Source organism: Tachyglossus aculeatus, chromosome X3, assembly GCF_015852505.1.
Source record: "Tachyglossus aculeatus isolate mTacAcu1 chromosome X3, mTacAcu1.pri, whole genome shotgun sequence".
Classification (NCBI taxonomy): Eukaryota; Metazoa; Chordata; class Mammalia; order Monotremata; family Tachyglossidae; genus Tachyglossus; species Tachyglossus aculeatus.
This window is the reverse complement of record NC_052099.1, coordinates 24,348,867-24,371,190: the sequence shown is the minus strand read 5'-3', so window position 1 is coordinate 24,371,190 and position 22,324 is coordinate 24,348,867. Positions and strand designations below refer to the sequence as shown.

The following is a 22,324-nucleotide window of genomic DNA, read 5'->3' as shown; positions in this document are numbered from 1 at the left end:
GCGTGGTGGATAGAGCACAGGCCTTTGAGTCAGAAGTTCATGGGTTCTAATCTCAGCTCCATCACTTGTCTGCTGTGTGACCTAGGGAAAATCACATCACTTCTCTGTGCCTCAGTTACCTCATCTATAAAATGGTGATTGAGGCTGTGAGCCCCACATGGGACAGGGACTGTATCTGACACAATTTGCTTGTATCCACCCCAGAACTTGGTACAGTGCCTGGCACATAGTAAGCCCTTAACAAATACCAAAGTTAGTATTATTGTAGGATATATATTCATTTATAGTGCCATACACAAGTAGATTTATATATTCAATATTAATTCTAATGGATATGCTATTGTAAATAAAGAAATTAGTAATCCATTTTCCAGAGTATAGAATCTATTTAGCAATCTTTTCAAGAATTACCTCAATATAGCTTTTAATTGCACTCAAAAGTGACAGTAATGAAATTAATATTCATGAGAAAAGCCAAATTACTCTTTTCCGTTCTGCACATAATGAAAACCTCTAGATCAGAAGGCTAAGTGGGAATAACATTATCACTATTATTGCCATTTTATAGGGGTGACCTGGAGACTCTGCAGTTTGGCTGACTTCTCTGCATAAATATCATGTATACGACTGTTCACATGTGTCCCAAAAGGATGAACATCTTAAAAGTGCGAAGTTAAACTAATAACATAAAAAATGACTCGAATAAAAGAAGAGTAAGGGTGATAGATTCATCATGCAACCCCAGAGAATGGATTTGCTTTCAAAAGAGACATACTACCCACTTTAATTATATTGATATATATTAGAAAAGATTCATTATAAAAGTCATGGATACATTAAAGCATTGAAGAAGCTATATCTGTTAAAAATATGAACAAAATCTTAGAAAAATCTTAACTGCCCATCCCCCACCGCCAGCAAGACTTTTCTGCTACAGACATTTCTTTAACCTTTTCAGAGCATCTTTTATTTTCAACTGCCTTTTTTTTTTCCTCAGCAAAGCTGGGCAAACCACCTCCCTCTTCCAACCTGCTTAGCCTCCCTGCATCATATTTAGAGATAATCCAGGATTGATTCTGCTTTTCAAGGGAGGAAGAGAATTGCCCCAAGTCTTGCCCACTACTTCTTCCTGTGACACTTCAGAAATAAAAAACTATCAGCTCGTTTTGCAAAACAAATATGAAGCAGTGGGGGTTAGGAACAAAGATTTCCCCTTTCTTTTCCATATCATTATTAAAGGAATAAACTAATAAATGACTAACTATTATGTCCAAAGGAGGTTGAGGGCACTTCAGGCTACTTGCAAGCAGAAACTTTGGCTTCTCCCAAAGGATGTAATGTCCATGCCTTCCCTGCCAGAGGGAAGCTTGCCAGTGTTACAACAGTGGGTCTTTGAAGGTAGAGAGGGAAACAAAGAGGGAAAGAATGCGTTCCAGCTTGGGTTGAATAGGATTTCAAACTTCCCTTTTCCGAGTGAAAGAAATCAGAGGCGGAAGAGCAGTTAGGGTATATTAGAGTCATCAGCTGAGAGAAGTTGTCGTTTGTGTGGTTTAGAATGGATTCCTTCTGAGTTTTCTCCATGAAACGGGTACTGCCTTCCCAGAACCTTCAAAGGTCAAGTTTACTTTTTCAGCTTTCAACATAATGCATTACCCTTCTTTCTAAAGAATGAGAGCCTTTTACTACAATCAAAGGCTGTAGCCCAAGACCTAACACTTTTTTCCACATATTGGTATTTAACGAAGACTCTATCTCTTCACCGTTTTACCTCTGAGAAACTGGTTCCAAGGTCAACCTTAAAACTAATCTTCAGGAATTAGGGTTCCTCTATAGGCTTAATGAAAGTCATAGAGTTGTGATATCCTAAAATGTTGATTCTGAAGTAAGCCTAATTATTAAGGAACTACTTGGTACTTTGTTTTTACTAACAAGAACCTGAAAATCAGAAAAAAAAGGAAATTCTGAGGATATCACCTACACTTTGATAAGATTAATTTCTCCTGAGTGGACTTGAATTGTGCAAAAAATAGTTCTACATTTCCCTGAAGAAAGTGTTATGTCTCTGTGTAAGAATCTGACAAACTACATCCTCTGTTACTCAGAAATCATTTTTAAAATGTGTTCATTTGATTGCTAAAACAGTGTGCCCTGCAGGCAAGTACTTGAGAGAAAATTCAACAGAATTAATTGGTCATTTTCATATGCAAGTGTAGGTCTTTCAGACCTATGGGCAAATCCATTGGTATTTTGGGCATCAACATTTCTTAATGGATATGACTTTCCACACTCTGAACTGCTATTTTTTTTTTTTTGCCCTACTCTGTATTTGGAAAATGGACCAAGGATAACCTGAAATAATGGCTCAGCTCCAGAATTGGAGCTGGGAGTTAAGGCAGAAGACATGGAACAGCCAGTCCTACTCTCATACTGGACCAGACCCAATAAGAAGTTTGAACTGGTGCATCATAAGAGCTTTTCCTAAATGTCCTCACCGCCAGACATTCGTTTCAACTCTTCAACTTTCTCTTCGCATCTCTCCCTAAAAGCTATAGGTCCAATCGTGTCAAACCTAACTTTCCATTCCCCTGCTCTAAACCATTAAAATCCAAAGAAGCTTGCTCTACTCCTAGTAGTTAAATGCCTTCTCTGGACTTTTTCATGTGTTAAATTTAAAAGAAAAAGCATCTGAACTCAGTCAATTCAAGAATCGGCAGTGGAACAACACAGTCTTGAGCCCTGGTGCACGGTTTCTAAACGGGAATCTCTTTCTGATATTTTGCATTACAATAATGAGAATAGGGGAGTGGAAGGAACCTCCAAGGCAGGATCTCAAGTTGAGAATTGGCAAACTGATTGTTCCTTTGTGACTCTGGCTGTTTCTTTGTGGTCAAAGCTACTGGAGCTTAAGGGGGATCCTGAGGACATCACATGGCCTCTTAACTGCCAGGGTTGCCAGCGTAACCACCCAGCATGGTGCCCCTTTGATAGTTCTGCTCTTCCTCAGGGGAGCAAAGATGCTTGAGAAACCCTGGGCAGCCTGCTTCTTAGCCATGCCCATTAAAGACAAGGTCCTTCCTCTCAAATGAAATGACAATCAGATGAACATGTTAAAACACTCACATTAAAATATTCCTTCCTAGAGGGACCTGTGTAGATCATTTGAAAAAAACAATTTTGCAAAATGTGCTTTTCCAGGAGTTTTGGACAGGACAGCAGCCCATAGCCCAAGTTTTAAGTCTCTCAAACACAGTCTAGTCATACTACATTTTTATTCCTCATCCCAACCTTTTCCACCTTCTCTTTTCCTCTTGGGTCTTGGGGAAGCAGCATAGTGCAGAGGAAGGAGCACAGAACTAAGAGTCAGGAAACCCGGGTTCTAATCCCAGGTCTGCTGTGTGACCTTGGGTAAGTCACTTAACTTACCTTAATTACTGTGAGCCCTATGTGGGACAGGGACTGTGTCCAACCTGATTAGCTTTTCTCTACTGTAGCACCTAGTACAGTCCCTGGCACAGAGTAAGCATTTAACAAATACATGTTTAAAAAAAAAACAAAAAAAACCCTTATCCCTGCCTCAGTTTCCTCATCTTGAAACTAACTAAACTCTGAGCCCAAATGGCACGGGGACTGTTTCTGACTTGATTATTCTTTATCTACCCCTGTGCTGAGTACAGTGGTTAGCAACCCAGTAAGTGCTTGATTATTATTACCATTATTACTATTATATTGGATCCATCCACACCTGGGCTACCAGGGCCCTATCACTTGAGTGTTGATGGTTGGAAGATACATGGAAGGTACATGGTGAATGCCCTTCCCCATCTCTCAGAAAGGCATCACCTATTGGAGGAGGAGGAAATCACCTAGAAAAATGGGCTGTTTTAAAACTGTGAAACCCAAAATATGTGCTAAGGGTATACTGCCAGGCTTCTTGGGGGATCCTCTGCCCTCACATATTTAGGGAGCTCATTCACTCAGATATTTACAACTAATCTCTTCTGCTTGAACACTAATTTTCTTTAAAATCTACATGGATGAGCACTATTTTACATTAAATATATATCAAAATCACACTCATCTTTCCTCTTAAACTTTCTTCTCTTCAATCCATCAATGCGGTATTTACTGAGCTCTTACTATGTGCACAGCACTGTGCAAAGGGCTTGGGAGACTACAATACAATGGAATGAGCAGATATGTTCTTTGCCCATAATAAGCTTACATAATGAGCTTGACCTCTAGGTCAAGACAGACATTGATATGTATATATATATATATATATATATGTATATATATATATATATATAAATATATTAACTTTCCTATCTCCGTAGGGAGAATCTTTATGTAGGGGTAATCAAATCTCTCCCAGCACACCTCCATATGCCCTCTCCACTTTTCTCCACCTTTGATGTTTTTAGAATTGTCATGGCAAGTTACTCCTATCTCTCTTCCCAAATTCAACTTACATTCATCTCCATAGTTTCTCTGGGCTTGAATCAATTTCTTGAAGAAGCAATCCAAATGGATGATCCCTCACTTCAAAACTCTCCAATTTCCACTTATTCCTTAATGCACAAAACAAAAATACCCAGGAACAGCTCTAGCATGCATGTGTATGTAAGTGCTCAGGTTATATTCACATAAGAATGTGAATCCAGGACCAATTTATGCTGATGCCAAACTCATCAGAAACTACGCTCTTGCTGAAAATTCTGGAAATGCTTTCCTCAGAATACTCCACAAGCAGATGGGTATTCAGAACACAACTTAATACTCCAAAGAGTGCAGACCTGATTCTGAGAGAATATGTGCACGCACATATGTATCATGCACATAAATACCAATGGTTTAAAGATCACGGTTCCCTGTGTCCACTGTATAACTAAGAAATACAGTGAAATCCCTGTACCAGATATAGCAATTGAGAGCTCATCTGACTTTAAATAGCTTTTCTTTCTTTTGTTTGGCTTTCCACAAAGTTTCTTGAATTTCATATGGTGATAGAAGTTGATAGGTTTCTAATCCCCTTTATTTCAGAAAATGATGATCCTATCCCACTGGGTTTTACAACCAGTCAGTGGGTAGTGAAGCAGCGTGGCACAGTGTAAAGAGCACAGGCTTGGGAGTCAGAAGGTTCAAATCCTGGCTCTGCTGTGTGACTTTGGGCAAGTCACTTCACTTCTCTGTGCCTCAGTTCCCTCATCTGGAAAATGGGGATTAAGCGTGTGAGCCCCATGTGGGACAACCTGATCACCTTGTGTCCCCCCTGGTGCATAGAACAGTGCTTCGCACACAGTAAGCACTTAACAAATGCCATTATTATTATTCTTTGAGAAACCTGAAACCTGTTGTTGGCAGGGGAAATATATGTATCATCATCTTCTTCATTGGTATTTCTTGAGGGCTTATTGTGCTCAGAGCACTGTGCTAAGTCCTCGGGAGAGTACAATATAGCAGATTTGGTAAAACTGTTCCTTGTCCCCAGTGAGCTTACAGTCTAGAGTGGGAGACCGGCATTAAGATAAATAATTTATAATGTATGATGATGAAATACTAGAAGGTAACAGCAGCAGTCAATCTAACCTGACCTGCATCAATCAGAGGAGTTGTTCATTTTAGAGCAGACGCTTTGACAAGATACCAAGAGGGAGATTTACAATACCAGCAAGTTCTGCAAGTGGTAAATGACTACTTTTGTGACAGTGTAGAATCAATTGTCTGCTGGTGTATATATAATAGCGTGATTAAGTGAGTAGAGACTGTCTGTGTCCTTGGGGCAGAGAAATGAAAACTAAGAGAAGCTTGAGACACTGCAATCAATGAACACACTCTGATACAGCCCATTCACAGACGAACCTAGCCATACAATGTTTGTGTTAATAGCCACTTTCATAGCATTTCAAATAGTGCCTGTTACTTTGAAATAAATTTATGATATGTATAAATCTGTTAATGTTGCAATAATCTTCCAAACAAAGCATAACAAATAAATCACACGGACCCCTGCAGAACCATTTTAGTTTATCTGAACGAGCCCATGTTTTATATATTCCGCTATAATCTCATAAGTACTTTCGCTGCAGTGTACATGTTAATTGCTACTTATCTTAATGAGTTTTTGTCTAATATATAAAAAGCCCTGTTTAAAAATATAACATTTTTGGTAGAGGAAGATTAAAAAAGTATGTAGTGAAAACAGGGTGCCTTGACATCGGCCTGTTTCATTTTTGGTGCAATGAAAGGCTTCTGATTTAAGAGCTTTGAAGGCCCTAAGTCACTGCCTTAATTCTCAGTGTGGTGGGAAATTAACCCCAGTAGAGTTAATGAAATGTAACTCTGACTTTGAAGGCAAAAATCCCAGTGGGAATGCCTGTGGGTATTAAGACTGAATTATGCAATAGCCAGCACAATCACATTCTCTGTTGACTACTACCTGGACAGTTCAAAAGGATAACAGATATTTAATGTGGTTTGGATTTAAAGTTATAATCACCGCAAATGTTGTCAAGTAAATTCTTTAACCACGTTTTACTAATCAGAGTATTTGGAAAACTAGTTACTCCATGATATCATAATTACCAAAATGATAGGAGAAAAGATTGTGTTTCTTTTTGGTTATCTGTGATGATTCTTAACATGATGAAGAATTTTTAAACAAATCTAAAAATAGTTCTCATAGTGCTGGGATTGTGTTTCTGAAGAAACTTTGGCTCACAAAAACTTGTGTTAGGGTACTCACAGAGGGGAGATGAGGCTTACATCTACTATAAGCTCAATCAGTGGTATTTGCTGAGTACTTACTATGTTAATGTGTGAAGAGCACTGTTCTAAGTGTTTGGAGAGAGTACACTACAATGGAGTTGGGGACAAGATCCATGCCTTCAAGGATCTTACAGCATTCCGTGCTCTCCCAAGTGCAAAGTGCAGCACTCTGCCCACAATAAACACAACTGACCATGAGCCCAAGCTTTCTAAACCCCTAGGATACTAAAACGACGGATTTGTACCTTATCCAATGTCAGGTTTGGGTGAAAGTTACTAGGTAGGCTGATGGGACATTTGTAATAAGACAGAGTTCATATGATTAAAAAAGAAAAAACAACCCTTGGGTTCATGGATTATAAATCAAATATTTCACCCAAGAAAGGGGAGAAAAAGTGTATTTTAAATAGGTGTCTTCCGGCAGTGACTCAAACCACAGAACTTTTCTGCATTCTAATAATACTTGATAGCCAGTGGAGAAGGTGATGAACAGATGGAAAAGTAATATAGTATTCAAAATGAGATGACTGAGTTCCTCTCAAAATGATTCTCTCTGCTTCACTGGATGTGCACAGAGGCCTATATTGCTGGGAAATGGTTGCAGGAAGCACTTTAATATTCATTTTGGCCTATTGGCACTTTGTGGAACACACATTTATAGGCAGCCCTAACAAATAATTTGTAATATTTCTTGCTTCTCTCCTTTTCCTTGTTTTATCTGCTATACACTTCCCAGTTAATTTTCCTTTGCCTTTTAAAAAAGAAATCTAAAAAAGTACCATTCAGAATCAAGGAAGAGGCAACATTAAGGCTGAAGTATAAAAATACCTAAACAAGGAAACATGCACTCTTTGGAAAAATTTCTATAGTAAGGATGATTTTGTCATGAGCATAAATGTCCGTATTTATCAACTTACTCACTTTGAGCCCTGATTTGTTTTGTGGGTTCCAAGGTCTATGCCCGTAGGGGTTTTTTTTTAATTTGAAAATGTAGGAGTTCCTAACTCAAGCAGTTTCCTCTTTCTGCCTACCTTCTTTGACTCCCCGATGAACGCCTTAAGACTCAATTTCTTTTTAAAAACCCTTTCAAACATCCTCTTTTGCCTGAAATGTGGGTTTTACCTGCTTAAGCAATGTGGACTAGAGCCTCACTAATTCTAGTTCCAAAGAATGAGTTGGGAATGAGTTTGAGGAATCACTTCCATAGTTTACCAGTTTATCAGTGACTTTTTTTTTTTAAACAATCCAGAGAATTTTCCTTTGGCCACTTTGGCTGTCCTCAAACTCAACAGAGACTATGTCCCTGGTGAAAATTCTGGAACAACTTTCCCTGAATAACAACAAGCAGGTAGGTATTCAGAATACACCTAAATGCTCCAGAGACTTTCTGGAGTGTAGTCCTGAGCGAGAGAGAAAATAATCAATCCGATGGATCCTGGTCTTCTCTACTTCTCAGAGCAACCCCTGGCTGGGACTGCGGCTGAATCACAAAAAAATAACCAAACGTAATTGGGCTTGGCTAATGCGTATGCAAGAATCCAATTTTTCTGTGTGTGTGATCCATATTTTTTTACAATTATCCAAACTAGACTGTCTTCAGTCCCATTCAGAAATGTGAAGCCAACGGGTGGTTTTGTCCCCCAGTAATTGCTGGCAAACAATACACAAAGAATTAGATTGTGTCTACCAACTCTCTATTGCTGGTACAAGCACTTTCGTACTGTGCTCTGTAAGTGCTCAATAAATACCCTGTTTGATTATGGAATTTTTTGGAAAGATTTTTATAACCCTAGATTCTTTAAAGAGCACTATTTGTGGTATTATTTCAGTTTTATGTCTGAGAACCTAACTCATTCTACCCTCCAAGAAAATTATACAGCCTTTTCTTGCGGGGGGGCCGGGGGGGGAGCAGAATGAATTAGCCTCTCTGAATAAAAGCAAAAACAATATGTTTTGGATATGAAATGTAAGTCAATTCATAACCAAGTGTCAGGGAAAAAAATCCAATTAATTTACCTAGATTTAGTTGGAAATATTCTACCCCATATAGCGGTAGAAAAGGAATAAATATTTCCACTATGGATAAAACAAAGAGGATGCATGTGTGACTTCAAACAGAGTTAAAAGTAATTTTCAGTTATAACAAACAAATTAAATTTACAAATTTAGACTGTGAGACCCAGGTGGGATCTGATTATTTTGTATCTACCCCATTGCTTATTACAGTGCTTGGGACATAGTAAGCACTTAAAAAATATCATAATAAAATAAATATATCCCCTTGGAGGAGTAATCCAACTAGATATACTTCAGCATTGCTGTTTGTTTCGTAATTCACACATGAAACAGTCTGAGGAAACGTTTTAGCAACAGCTGTTGTCCTACTACATAAAAAAAAAATATTTTGTTGATGCAAGTGATACCCCACCACAGTAGGATCTCAACCTGTAGCAGATTTGCACTTTTCTTCCAGTTTATCCTTATTATTTACAGAATAACAGTGTTGCACACCCCACACAAACATTTGCAAAAGGTACTTACCAAGTTGTATATTTGTCGCTTAGAAGAGATCTGAACTCAGAATAGAAATGTTTATCTGAGGCCGGAGCTACCACCTGTGCTAGCCCCGTCCCCGTCACACTTAGATGGGAGTCCTAAGGGGCCTGAAGGGCTTCAAAGCCCTACTAAAAATCAAACCTCTTCCAGGAAGCCTTCCCTGAACACCCTCTCACCTCCCTACCCAATTCAAACGCCTTTAAGCATCATCTACGCACTTAGTCCATATCCCCATGCAATTAGATACTATTCTCAGCCCCACCTCGACAGAACTTATCTCCATAGCTTATCATTCTGTTGTTTCCCCTCTCAGTAATTTCTTTCAGTTTCTGTCTGCTCCACTAGACTATAAGCTCCTCGTGGGCAGAGATTGCCCCAACCAACTCTATTGGCTTTCCCAAGTGTTTAGTACAGTGCTCTTAAACAGCACTGATTGATAAAACCCAGGATTTCTACCTGCTTCCTTGAACCAAACATTTTCCTACAGAAATATTAAAACTGTTTCGCTACAATTATATTGTAGGATAACTGCACTTAAAAGCAATTCATAATAAAAGCCATTCGAGAAGCTTGAATGAAAAACGTATTATTGCTATAAATGGGATCTTTACGACTGACAACTGCATTCCTTCTATGCTCTGTTTACATATGAATTATTTGTAATGGTCACAACTCTTTTGATTCTTGGGCACAAAAAGTTGAAATTATTTTCTAACAACCCCATTCATCACCCATCCTGGTTGACCCGTCTTACGAAAATGACTGAAATGTACTAATCTAGACAGATACCTAGAGATAGGTTGACAAGCCTACATCTTGAATTTCCTGGCCTTATGATCTGATAGGGTGTGGGGACCCACAGATGGGAAAAAAAAAAAAAACATTAAAAAGCCTACAAACACAATGATCATTTGCTCCATTTTTGAAAGCCCAGTTTTCTGATTACCTACGTGACACACAATGCTTACTTCCAATAATTGTGGAGAATAAACCACATGATTGATATACAGTGTAGCAGTTTTTTTAAAAACCCAGTTATCTCATAGCTCTCTGAGACTTAGTGGTGATTAATAAGCAGTAACTACAAGAAGCACATTCTGGGGAACAATATTTTTGGCATGACTGGCTTTGAGGAACCACAGAATAGGTAGAGCAACATTCCCCCTTTAGGCTACAAACCTCGAGTTACACCATTTTCACCAGCTTCTCTCATATTTACCAGTGTCACAGAAAAAATTATACTGATGTACATTAAATACGATGCTGGGTATGGCCTTGGGTCATATTTTCAATTTTCAATAACATATTTACTCATCTACTGTACTGCATTTCTAGGCTGGGCTCAGTGCCTCAGACTTCGGATTTCTCCTAAATTACATGTTTATGCTTCAGCATGTAGCCAGAGAGCATCAGGTGCCTGAAAATTTGATGTAAACGTAACGCATTAACGTTGCAAAAGGTGTGTTTTGGATGAATTCCAAAGATTGAGAGTTGGTTCACAAAGGAAAATCCCACGTAATAAGAACTAGTCAGCTGAAGTGCTCAACAATCTAACTAGCTTCCTGGAATCTATAATCACTGACTGCATTATTCTCGTTAATCAACCACACAGTTTGGAAAAGAAGCAGAACTACGTTTCTATCGTTCACGTGGCGGTGGAAAATGGAAAATCACCGAGGATTAGAGTCTGACCATTGACACGAAGCAGGTGTACAAACTGGAGATGTACAAGTTGTTCCCATCATTATCTCCATAAACAGTGTGCTCCCAAAGGCACTGAAGAGGAACTGTGGCTATTTGTGAATCCCTGGAAGACTGATGAATCAGCCTCTGCCTGCTGCTACTGCTGCTGCTGTTCTCAGAGTCTTCTCCAGGATTTTACATATTCTAGAAACTGAGCAAGTGGGACAGCTGTTTGGGTCAAAGGAGCCCCCAGCTGTCACTGGAAAGGCTGCCCCAGCCCTACTGACAGCAAAATGACAACAATTACAGTATTATACTAACGATGGGCCAATTCCTATATTGAATAAACTACTCTGTGAGGATCACTTATCTACCCTGGTCATTTATGAAAGAAGAAAGATGGATTCAGGATGCCAGAGTCCTACTCAGGAAATTTCCTCCTTTGGGGCAATAAATGATAGATTATTGCCCAGAAAATTATTGTAATTTATTTCATCTGAGTGAGCCCAGACCTCCCAGAGAGCCAGTTGCTCAATTTCATGTGTCAGCATGCATACTCTCTCTCTTTCTCCATACATTTTAAAATGCTATTCCCCATTTATCCAACTATTTTTGTCAATGCAAGTTAGAACTTTTTTCTTTTAAGTATGCTCTTCATGTCTCTAAACAGAGATATACACAGACAGTTCATCAGACGCTTGACAGTACCATAGACCTTACAAATACCTCCTTCTTTGATCTGATCTTTATAGAAATGGCAGTTTAAAAACAAAATCAATAAAGAGTACTTTGTGTCTCCTGCATGAGTTTATATTAATTTAACAAGTTACCCAGGGAGCAGATAAATGTTAGACATCATTGGCCAAGCAGAGAGCTTCCTCCCTTCAAAGCCCTACTGAGAGCTCACCTCCTCCAGGAAGCCTTCCCAGACTGAGCCCCCCCTTTTTCCTTTCCTCCTCCTTCTCCTTCCCCCACTGTCCCCCCTCCCTCCCTCTGTCCTACCCCTTCCCCCTCCCCACAGCACTTGTATATATTTGTACATATTTATTACTCTACTTATTTTATGATGTGCATATAGCTATAATTCTATTTATTCTGATGATATTGACACCTGTCTACTTGTTTTGTTGTCTGTCTCCCCCTTCTAGACTGTGAGCCCATTGTTGGGTAGGGACCTTCTCTAAATGTTGCCGATTTGTACTTCCCAAGTGCTTAGTTCAGTGCTCTGCACACAATAAGCACTCAATAAATACGATTGAATGAATGAATGAATGACATGAAGAAAGTCTTGTGGTTATAGAATTTTTAAGGCTGTAGTATTCCTGTGGAAGAACCTACGTTTTCTCTCATATATTTTCAAGGGGGAAGAGTATTGTTATATCCCAGTGGTGGGACACTCTAAGAACCCTCTCCCCTCTTTCTCCTCATTCTGAGTATTGATAGATTTTGTAGAGTTACTGAAGGGCACGTGCCGTGCCAGGAGCAGAGGAAGTCGTAGGGAAGCCGGTAGTGCCATGAGATTGGAACAATATCCCCCTGCTTCCAGAGGTTCTGTCATTAACAAAATTTGACCCTCCTTGGTGGGTTCAAACTACACTAAAACAGATCCCTCAAAATACCAGAAAATGAATTATTTCAATATTTTTACCAATGCCTCATCTCAGAATGTCCTCCAATATGTAATCAGTTAAAAACACTTCACAGTATCCTTTGAAGTATACTTTCTATCGATGTAAAACTCTACCTACATATTCAAATCCTGGACAGTACACAGATACCCCACCATAAAGAAATACTGAAAATAAGACACGTCTACAGAATTATCAGATGTTGATATATATTCATGATATGTACAGCAGGAAAAATAAAATGTTTATGAATAAAACATTGTGTAAGTATGCATGAATTAAATTTCATCTTCTGAAGCTGCATTACTAATTCCCCTGGCACTCTCAGAAAAGAGAAATGGAACATTCTCTAATATGAATGGTTACACTAACGAGTGCCTTTCAAGTTTTTACAACTCAAGAATCCACTTGCTGTTTCTCTTTGATGTACAGACGTGAAACAATGGAAAGATCCACAAAATCACTACCCAAGTCTTCAGAAGGCGTCACTTTGGCTAAACGAAGAATAAGTAGCAAATTTCCACGGAGAAACATAAATCACCGACTAATGCAATTAAAAGTCAAGCATGTGGAATGCCAGTGCTTTGCAATTGAGGCTAATAAGGAAGCTATGTCAATTGTATTACACTGAATCCCTACGCTCATTACCAACGGTAGGATGCCACACACTCAGACCCAAGTGCAATTCATGTCATTGCCTTTCTCAGGACAGTGTGTTTCACGGATAAAGAATTCCAATCCCAACAAATAATGATGGAACAAAAAGCAAGTCACCTCTTTAGGACATCGCAGAAATAAAGAAGTACGTAATATAAAATAATGAGTCAAGCAGACAGAAACCTCTCCTTGTGACAATTCAGCAGTAGGAAAAATGAAGTTTTCACCCACCTGGGATCTTTCTGAATGCTATCAATTGAAGGCGACCTAGCCAGGGTCCCCTCCGGTGGAATGGCAGGCCCGGATTTGCTGTACGGTGACTCGACAGAAGGACAGTACTGCAGCTGTCGGTACGGGTCTGCGTAATTGGAGGCAGGGCCTGCAGCATAGCTGGCCCTCTGGAAGGTCGATGCTGTATTCTGGGAGCCGTGCTGACTTCCTGTGCGCTGTAAGGGGACGGAGTCGACACCGGGGGAAGATGGGGCTACAGCAGGAAAGTAGGGACAAAGTAAAAAATTGAGGACCTGTTCACAGAAATGATTAACCAGGTCTAGGCAGAGGAAAAAATACAGACATAAAAACAGGGGTTTGAAAAGAATGAAAAAGAGAAAACAGCGTCATATACACATTGGGTATGTCACGGTGTTGTCAATTAAAAGGCCTACATCATTGAGAACTAAACGTGGAGTTCACAAGTAAACGCAAGGGATTCAATGGCACGGTTCCACATTTGATGTGGTGACATTGCACCCAAACCTTTTAACAGGATACAAATTCGCTATTACGATTCCCCAGTATATTGATTCATTTCCCCAATTCAAAAGCCATCCTTCCATGTCTCTGTTTTCCCTTCTGTATGGAAATTGAGAACAACATATAAAACCAAGGGAATTTCAAAGGGCCTTCCTTTCTTCTTGAAAAATATCATTCCCCATTTCACACGGCACTATTTATCACCAATTCTAGAGGAAATTAGTTTTCAGATATGCCAGAGTCACATAAAATCATCATCATCATCAATCGTATTTATTGAGCGCTTACTATGTGCAGAGCACTGTACTAAGCGCTTGGGAAGTACAAAATGAAGTGAGTGAGCCCTTTCACACCAGTCGAGTGAGATTAATTCAAGAACTAGAATCACCAACATCTGGGGTTGTTCTAATTTAAGATAACACATTAACCTTTTGCTTCCTTCATAAGTGAAAATTCACACCTGATAGCCAGTGTCAAGATGAGATCAATTGTAATGAGTTAGCTGTACTAAAGTACCATTAAATACTGACTACGAATCACACAAACTCCAGTGAAATTCTAAGTAGTATCACTTGGTTAAAACAGCAGGGCAAAGGTTGTATTCGCCCCTTTGACAATAATAGGAAACATATGAAAAATTAAAACACAAATAAAATTGTCACGTTAGACTAACTGTAGAAGAATTTGAAGACAGAATGACTCAACACGGATGAAAGAAAAAAATATGTTGTACACGTGGCCAAGTTTTAGAACTTTGCTCTCAGGACTTTTTAAAAAGGGCATTTTCCCATGAATAATGTTAAAGGACAACTGATATAAAATAGCTCCGCGATACTGTCTAATTTATCTTCAAACATCCCTTAAAAGGGAGCAGGGGTGATCCCCATGCCGCAGTCACTCAGGAATTGGACACCTAAAAATATGTTTATTTGAATTTACCTCTATAAGATCAATTCGATTTTATATAGCCACTGAAACTCTCAGCTTGATTCTCCCCTTTGCAACCAAAGGTGGAAACAAAGCTGGAGAAACAGCAAAACAATGACAGCACAAACCCCAGGGCCCAGATGTTTATAGGGAAACAGGAGAGAGTTAGGGGATGGGGATTCCCTCCCACCCTTGCTAAGTGCTGCAGACCATGCCAAAGGCATCCCTCTGTAGCTTTAGACAAGCCTACTTTTCTTATTATGAAAGAATAATCCAAAACTTTGCCGATGAGGCCTTGTAAATATGGTTTACAATCTAAGAAGGAGAGGTTTAAATTAGCTTGCATGGGGGCAGGGTGGAAAACACTGTATGTATAATCTCTAGGGTTGGAAAAAGCTCAACTTTCATTGTAGAAGAAGAACACTGATAAAATGACAAGACAAACAACGTGAAGGGAAAGGGCAAACCCAAGACAACAGGAATTTTGAAAAGAACCGCATGGGAAATTAGGGAACTGAGACCTGGAAATTTCTGTTCACAGTCAAGGAGTAGGCATTTGACTGAAAGACCAGAGATGAAGAGGAAGCAGAATAATACCTATGATGCGATTTTGAGCTGAGAAGAGAATGATATACTGAGTGTGAATAAACTGACCTCTTCCTCATACACACGGACTTTTCCGAAACATACACTCTTACACAGAGAGTACCTTCCTTAGTCTTCACTGATATTAGATAGCTGGTTCTATTTTATTTATTCTCCCTCACTGCCCAGTTTCTTTTGACTCTTCCTGTAACAGTAGTAGTAGTGTTTATTAAGTGCTTACTGTGTGGAGAACTCTACTAAGCCCTGGGAAAGACTATATGAGTAAATCTGTCTATCGCTCTTCCCACTTCTATCTAATCGCCTCCCACCAGGGTCCTACCACTCTTCTCCTAAGCTACTACCTCCCCCCTCTCCATTTGCCTGTATTCTAATTCATTTGTCCTTTTCTCTGTCTTCGACTTTCTGTCCCAATAATTGCTGCCTCTTTAAATATCCTCTCAGGGCCTCTCATTTCCTATCCTCGCTTTTCCCCCTCTGCCACTCTATGTTTCCCTCAGGATTTCTATGTCTCCACAATCTTTTGCTCTATTTCTCTGTTACTGCAATTGTTTTGAAGGATCTCTTCCCGTTTTATTCCTCTGTGCCTGCTTCAGACTGTCTGTGTCTTTTTTCAGCTGGTCCACTCTTCTCACTCTTCCTCTTTCTCTCTCTATCCCCCTCACCATATATATACATACATGTATATATATACATACATACACACATATCCAATATATATAATATATATTTGCATGTGCTTTCCTACTACTACTACTACACACACACACACACACACACACACACACACACAACCATACACACAAACACATTTCCTCTTTCTGATGTTCCTCGTACAGTTTCTCCCCAGCTTTCTGCCTCTTCCACATTCTTCCCTCATTTCCCTTGATTAATTTGTTTCCTTTCTAAGCTGTTAAGAGGGAAGGGAAGAAAATCAAACGAGAAGGACATATTCACACACCTCTTAGCTTTTCCCATCCAACCCCACACCACAGCATACAGTAAATGTGCGACACTGAAGTGGGGAAGCTGGAATTAGGGCTATGAGCCTATGACTTGTCTTTTTTTTATGGCAGTCTTTGTTGCAGTGATAGGTGCAGGTGGGAGACATGGCTGTGGGTTTTTCCTGGGCAAAGAAGGAAGGAAGTCCCTCTGACTTTCTCATGACTGTGTTTCCTGGGCAGCTGTGGCTATGCCAGCTGTTCCAGAAAGGGTGTAAGAAGGCTGGCCTCTCTCTGGGGTGTTTCTGGACATCTCAGGGTTTGTCTGGAAGCTGAAACAGTGGGCTGAGAGTCCAGGACACTCAATGAAGTGGGTGTCAGAGTTCCAAAGGGCCCATTCGAGGGGAATGGTTGTGGACATGGGCACCATCCCAGGTCCTCTCCTCCCCCTCCTCTTTCCGTGGCCATGCTGGAAGGAAGAGTCAGGGTCATGGTGGAATGGGTGTGGGATTCGGCCCTGACTTCCAACCCTGAACTCCACTTCTCCTGGACAGCACAGCACGGACAGCACAGTGATCAGAGTGGAACTGAGCCTTGGCCGTCCCTTTCCCCTCTCCTCTTGGTTGAATGGGAAAGACCTTCTCTAGTCATTTCTAAGATCCATGCTTCAGGCCTTCAACTGCTTCCAAACAAGGTCTTTCACACTTTAACAGAGTTCACAGGATTTTGAGGCAATGTCTGCCAGAGAGTTACAGGAAGCATAAGGGCACAATTCTGCCCTGTTCCCCTCCTCTGCAGACACCATCCCATTTGATCCAATCTCTGAAGCAGAGCTGCTACATCCTTACTGCAAACCCGAGGTGCACTCTGATTCTCAGAGTGATGATTTCCTTCAAGTGATTTGGATGCCGCTGACAACATCCAATGAAAAATACTGCATGCACATTTTTACAGCTGGAGACACTTTTCTAAAAAAAATGAACACTGGAACTCCAGTACCTAAAACATTTGTACCACTTAAATCACAACCCGACTCTCATTATTAACTGAAGTCTTAATTGTGGGTTAGAGTTAATGGTTTTCCTTCCCAGGAATACAAATTAAATTTGATAGAGTCAGCAGTAGGTGCTTAGAAACTGGCATGGTATAAAAATGATAAATTGCAAATAACATAATATTTCTTCTGAAACATAGAGGTGTTGTCTGCAAGGGACAAGCATGATTTTATATGGAATTTTTGGACCCCAGTTAGCACAAGGCAAACCAAAAGTGGCGCACCAGGCAAACAGGACCGAAGATTGCCTCATGTGATGAGACAGGTGCTTAAGGAGCCACATATCACTGATCTCACTCAGATTCCCTGAAGCCCAGGCTTATCTGGCAGGATTTGGGACTTTTCTAAGTCTGAGCACTCTCTCTCTCCCCACACCACATCTCCCGGGAGTGTGTCAGAGAAGCAAGCCCCCAGAGGACTGTGTGGTGAGCGGAGCAGTGTAGAACTGCTAGCGGCTCTGGGTAGAAGTTGTTGATTGATTGGATTCCCCAACCAACCAGTGGGACACAGAGGAATGCCATCCTATAGGAGATGAAAAGGGAAATTGAACTATTTGAAACCAATGCTCTTGGGACTTTACATGTTCAAATTGGGACAAAAAAACGCTACAGGCAAATCACCATCTCTGCGGTTGAACAGGTCTGATTCTACTGGGTTTCAGAAACATGGTATTCTGCCAAAGCTGCAAAATCTAAGAATGGTACCTTAACTTTGAGAATTCTTTCTTGTTTAGATTTCTACAAGAGTCTTGCCCTTTGAGTTATGAGACTGTAAATTCATTATGTGCAGGGAATGTGTCTTGTGTACATTATTGTTATATTGTACTCTCTGAAGCACTCAGTACAGTGCTCTGCACACAATAACTGCTAAATAAATATGATTGAATGAATGAATATCAACTCTGTACTCTCACAAGGGCTTAGTAGAGTGCTCTACTTGCTCAATAAATGCCAATAATTGATTGACTGCTTGGGAGTTGTTTTTGTGTAAGGACTCAGGAATCCATTCATCCTAAGGCTGAGGACAATCCTTCCCATTTTCCAGTTACCTCCAACTTTAGGTACCGGAGATGCCAGTGAAGGCATTCTGTCTATGGACATGGCTACCACGAAAGTAAAGTCATGTCATAACAAGAGAGAAAACACTAGGCAACCCAGGTGGGAAGAAGCAATGTTCAGGATTTAGAATACATGCATAACACTGAGAAATGGCCCAAGAAAAACACATCTTCACTATTACATTGACTAAAAAGTCACTGCAAAATTTTTAGAAAGAAGTATGACCATTTGGAACACTAAATTAGTAGGCAAAGACCAAATCTGAGATTTTCTTTTCTTTGGCTTTTGGGAAATTGGTCAATGAAGGGGACTTCTTTGGATAATTCACTAAAAACCTGGGAATAAATAAGCAAACATTACTGCTACTGGGTTTCACAATAAGAGTTGCACACCAAATAGCAATTAGATCTCTCTCTGATATACTCTGAAACCCACGTATTGCCTTTAAGGCTAATAGTATTTTACTTTGTCCTTAATTTATAATCAAAGAGCCACTGCCGACATCAGAGGATCTCACCATCCCTGACATTCATGTGGATTGGGTTTCCCACAGGTACCAGTGCTGTGAATTGGCAACTCAAAGGGATAATGCTGTGCCCCGAAAACCCTGATGTGGGGATTTTACTCAATTAACATTTTAATTTATTGAAAATATTCCCCTAAATTTTCAGGATAAATGACTGCTTCAGAGCTCTATGTAACATTAAGAGGAATGTGCTTGTACTTTAAAGAAGCAGGTTGGCCTAGTGGATAGAGCGTGGGCCAGAGAGGCAGAAGGAGCTGGGTTCTAATCCCAGCTCTGCCACTTGGCTGCTGTGTGACCTTGGGCAAGTCACTTCACCTCTCTGGGCCTCAGTTACCTCATCTGTAAAACGGGGATTATGACTGCAAGACCGATGTGGAACAGGGACTGGGTCCAAACTTATTTGCCTGTCTCTACCCCAGTGCTTAGTACAATACTTGGCACATAGTAAGCACTTAACAAATACCCCAGTTATTATTATTATGTAATTTTAACCTGGTGGTTTACTACTAAATTAATAAAAGTCCATAGTTACAAGTATTTGCTGGCATAATGCATAGCTTTTAAAAATTCTGGATGGAGTTTTACAAAACAAATCACAGCTCTGAATCAGCCACTAGCTTCTTAAAGAAAAGTGGAAAGTTTTAAAAGAAATCTCACATAAAGTCCCTAAAAAGGACATATTTAAGATGAATTTTTCCTTTGAATAAATGTTTATGTCATTCCATTTATTTCATATTAATATTGCATTTTAGTCTTCTTTCCTTCAGTGAGCGATGCCTCTTTCATGTGCTGAAATTTGGACTTTGGAAATTTGGTTTCCAGGAAGGCAGCAGGAAACCGCGAATGGAAGTTGAAGGGAGTCCGCCAGTCTAAGGTGTCAGCCATACTGTTCTTTTGATTTCCTTCTCCCAGCCATTTTCCTACACATACCAGACAGTGTGTGTCTGGAAAATGGATAGAATCACCAGGATTGGCTAGGAGTGGAAGTTAACTGTAGCTCATGGGGAGAAGGTTGTAAAAACCAACAGAGGGGCTGTTAAGGAGAGCCAGGAGAAGGCACTAACTTCCCATGGTGTCAGGCTCATCAATTACTTAAACAATATTGTAAAGCACAGAGATCTAAAAAAAAAAGAAGAATGGTGATTGTGATTATTTTCAGAAAGCAGTTATAGAACACCTTCCAGATGTGCCCGCCGGGTGGCTGAATTAAAGCAGGTTAGGGAAGTTATCAGCGGAATAGTTATTCATTTATCCATAAACTTCAGGTGAACATTGACCATGAATGACATTTGCATTGTCAAAAACAAAATGCTAAAATGAATATTTTTATACTGTCCTGTCTGTGATATAGTAACATGTTCATATATCCATATTCAAATATAAATGAAATTGCCACACAACATAAAACCTGCAATTTAGTATTATTACCCAGTTTCATTCAATGGCTGGACCTCATTTAAAAACATAAAAATGGCTTGTAAAATGAGGCCCTCCTTATTTTTAAGATATAGGCACTAAAATAGAAATTAAAAAATAATTTTCAATACCTCTGTCAGGAATATTGTGTCTAGTTAATAAAAAAGACATTAAAAGTTCCACTGACTGAGAAACATATATGGAAGGCAGACTTTGATCAGTACTACGAAACCTCAGATGGTACGTGGCACTTTAAAAAGGAATTTTAGTAGGAGAGGACTTACTCCCACCAAATCATCATGATAAAGTATCATTCATGGAAAGTTGGTCTCAGAAACTGACAATTTGTCATTTTCTTTCCCTTTTCAGAGATATGGCACATTCGACAAATTCACAAATTGATGGTTTTCTAGTTAGGTGCTCTGAGTGAGCATATATGAAAGATAACCCACCTACCCAATATATTATATATAAATATTATATATATATATATATATATGTGGTGCAAGTGTATATGTATGTAAATATATATATATATATATATACACATATATACATACACCCATTAGAAAGATATTTCATTAAGGTATATCAACATTTTCGCTGTTTTCCTTCACCTCCCCAAAGAATAGAGTATCTTGTAAGAATGTCTTTTCTAGTATTAGAAAAAAGCTTTACAGTCCTTTTTCTTGTACATTATAAAAAGACCTGGACAATATTTATGATAATGTAAACAGGCACAATAAAAACAGTATGGATTAGTATCACTTTCCTTGCTAAGTGACAAAATTCACCTCAAACCGTAGCTCGTTCTCCATGTATCCAGATGTTAAACTGCATAATATTGTCTCCAGTTGCCCACATATTCTGTGGCTACATACGTACTACCTGGGTGACGACAGTGGAAAATCCTTGCTTTGTCAGAGAGCAGAAAGGACCATGAGCCCTAAATCAAGGCTCTCTTCATCTCTGTGCTGTAATTTGGGCACCTGATGGAGTACCAAGGAATTCTGCTCCAGAAAGGCAACTTGTAGAAAACATGGCCAACGTACCTGTGCTCGTGCGATAGGTGCCTGTGAGTGCTGGTTGCAGATTGTCTCCCTGGCTCTGGCTGAGACTCCTCATAGGGGGCTTCTGATAGACTCTGTCTTCGTAAATAGGGTCTATATGGTGCTCTGGAGACTGCAGTGCCCTCAACTCAGAGCCAAGATGGCTATGCTGGCTGCTGTAAGATGCCCGCGACCCAGCTGCAAATAGATTTACAGAGGAACATTAAGAAGCAGCCACCACACACAGGACTGGTTTCATGGAAATGCATAAACAAATACATCTTGAAAACAAATCTTGGTACAAAAAGAGAGCCTGAGAAAGAATTGTTAAAACACACAGAAAATAACATGAAATGGCAGCAATGAGTCAAGTTAATCAGCTTATCGGCATCACCCAGCTGTCCCGCTGTTGCTCCAAAACCTGATTTGCCCATAAGGAGGAAAATATTTCAGGGATGAATCCATATTGGGCATGGCCAGTAAATGGCATTTTCTCTACATAGCAACTAACAGAAATAGCCGCAGTCTCTGGGGAACTCACACTGTCAATAGGACAAGCAAAGCTTACAGGGGACCGCAGAGAGTTAGGTGAAGGGGTCAGGCTGGGAATTTGGAAGGAAAAGAAGTTCAAGCCCACAAGCCAAGGTGTCAGGCACAGATCTTCTCGATGTGATTGAGAAATGATCCAGAATTTAATTCTCATAAGCA

General features: G+C 39.8%; 1 protein-coding gene across 3 annotated transcripts in view; it reads right to left on the bottom strand.

Annotated features, from left to right (window-relative positions):
* The window catches only part of CTNND2 (catenin delta 2), a 483,758-nt gene that overhangs the window by 191,670 nt on the left and 269,764 nt on the right, over positions 1–22,324 (bottom strand). For all 3 annotated transcript variants that reach the window (XM_038770310.1, XM_038770311.1, XM_038770312.1), the window contains 2 exons: positions 21,620–21,814; positions 13,521–13,773 (listed from right to left, as the gene is read on the bottom strand). In XM_038770310.1, the coding sequence (XP_038626238.1) occupies positions 13,521–13,773; positions 21,620–21,814 (448 nt within the window). The remainder of the gene's footprint in view (positions 1–13,520; positions 13,774–21,619; positions 21,815–22,324) is intronic.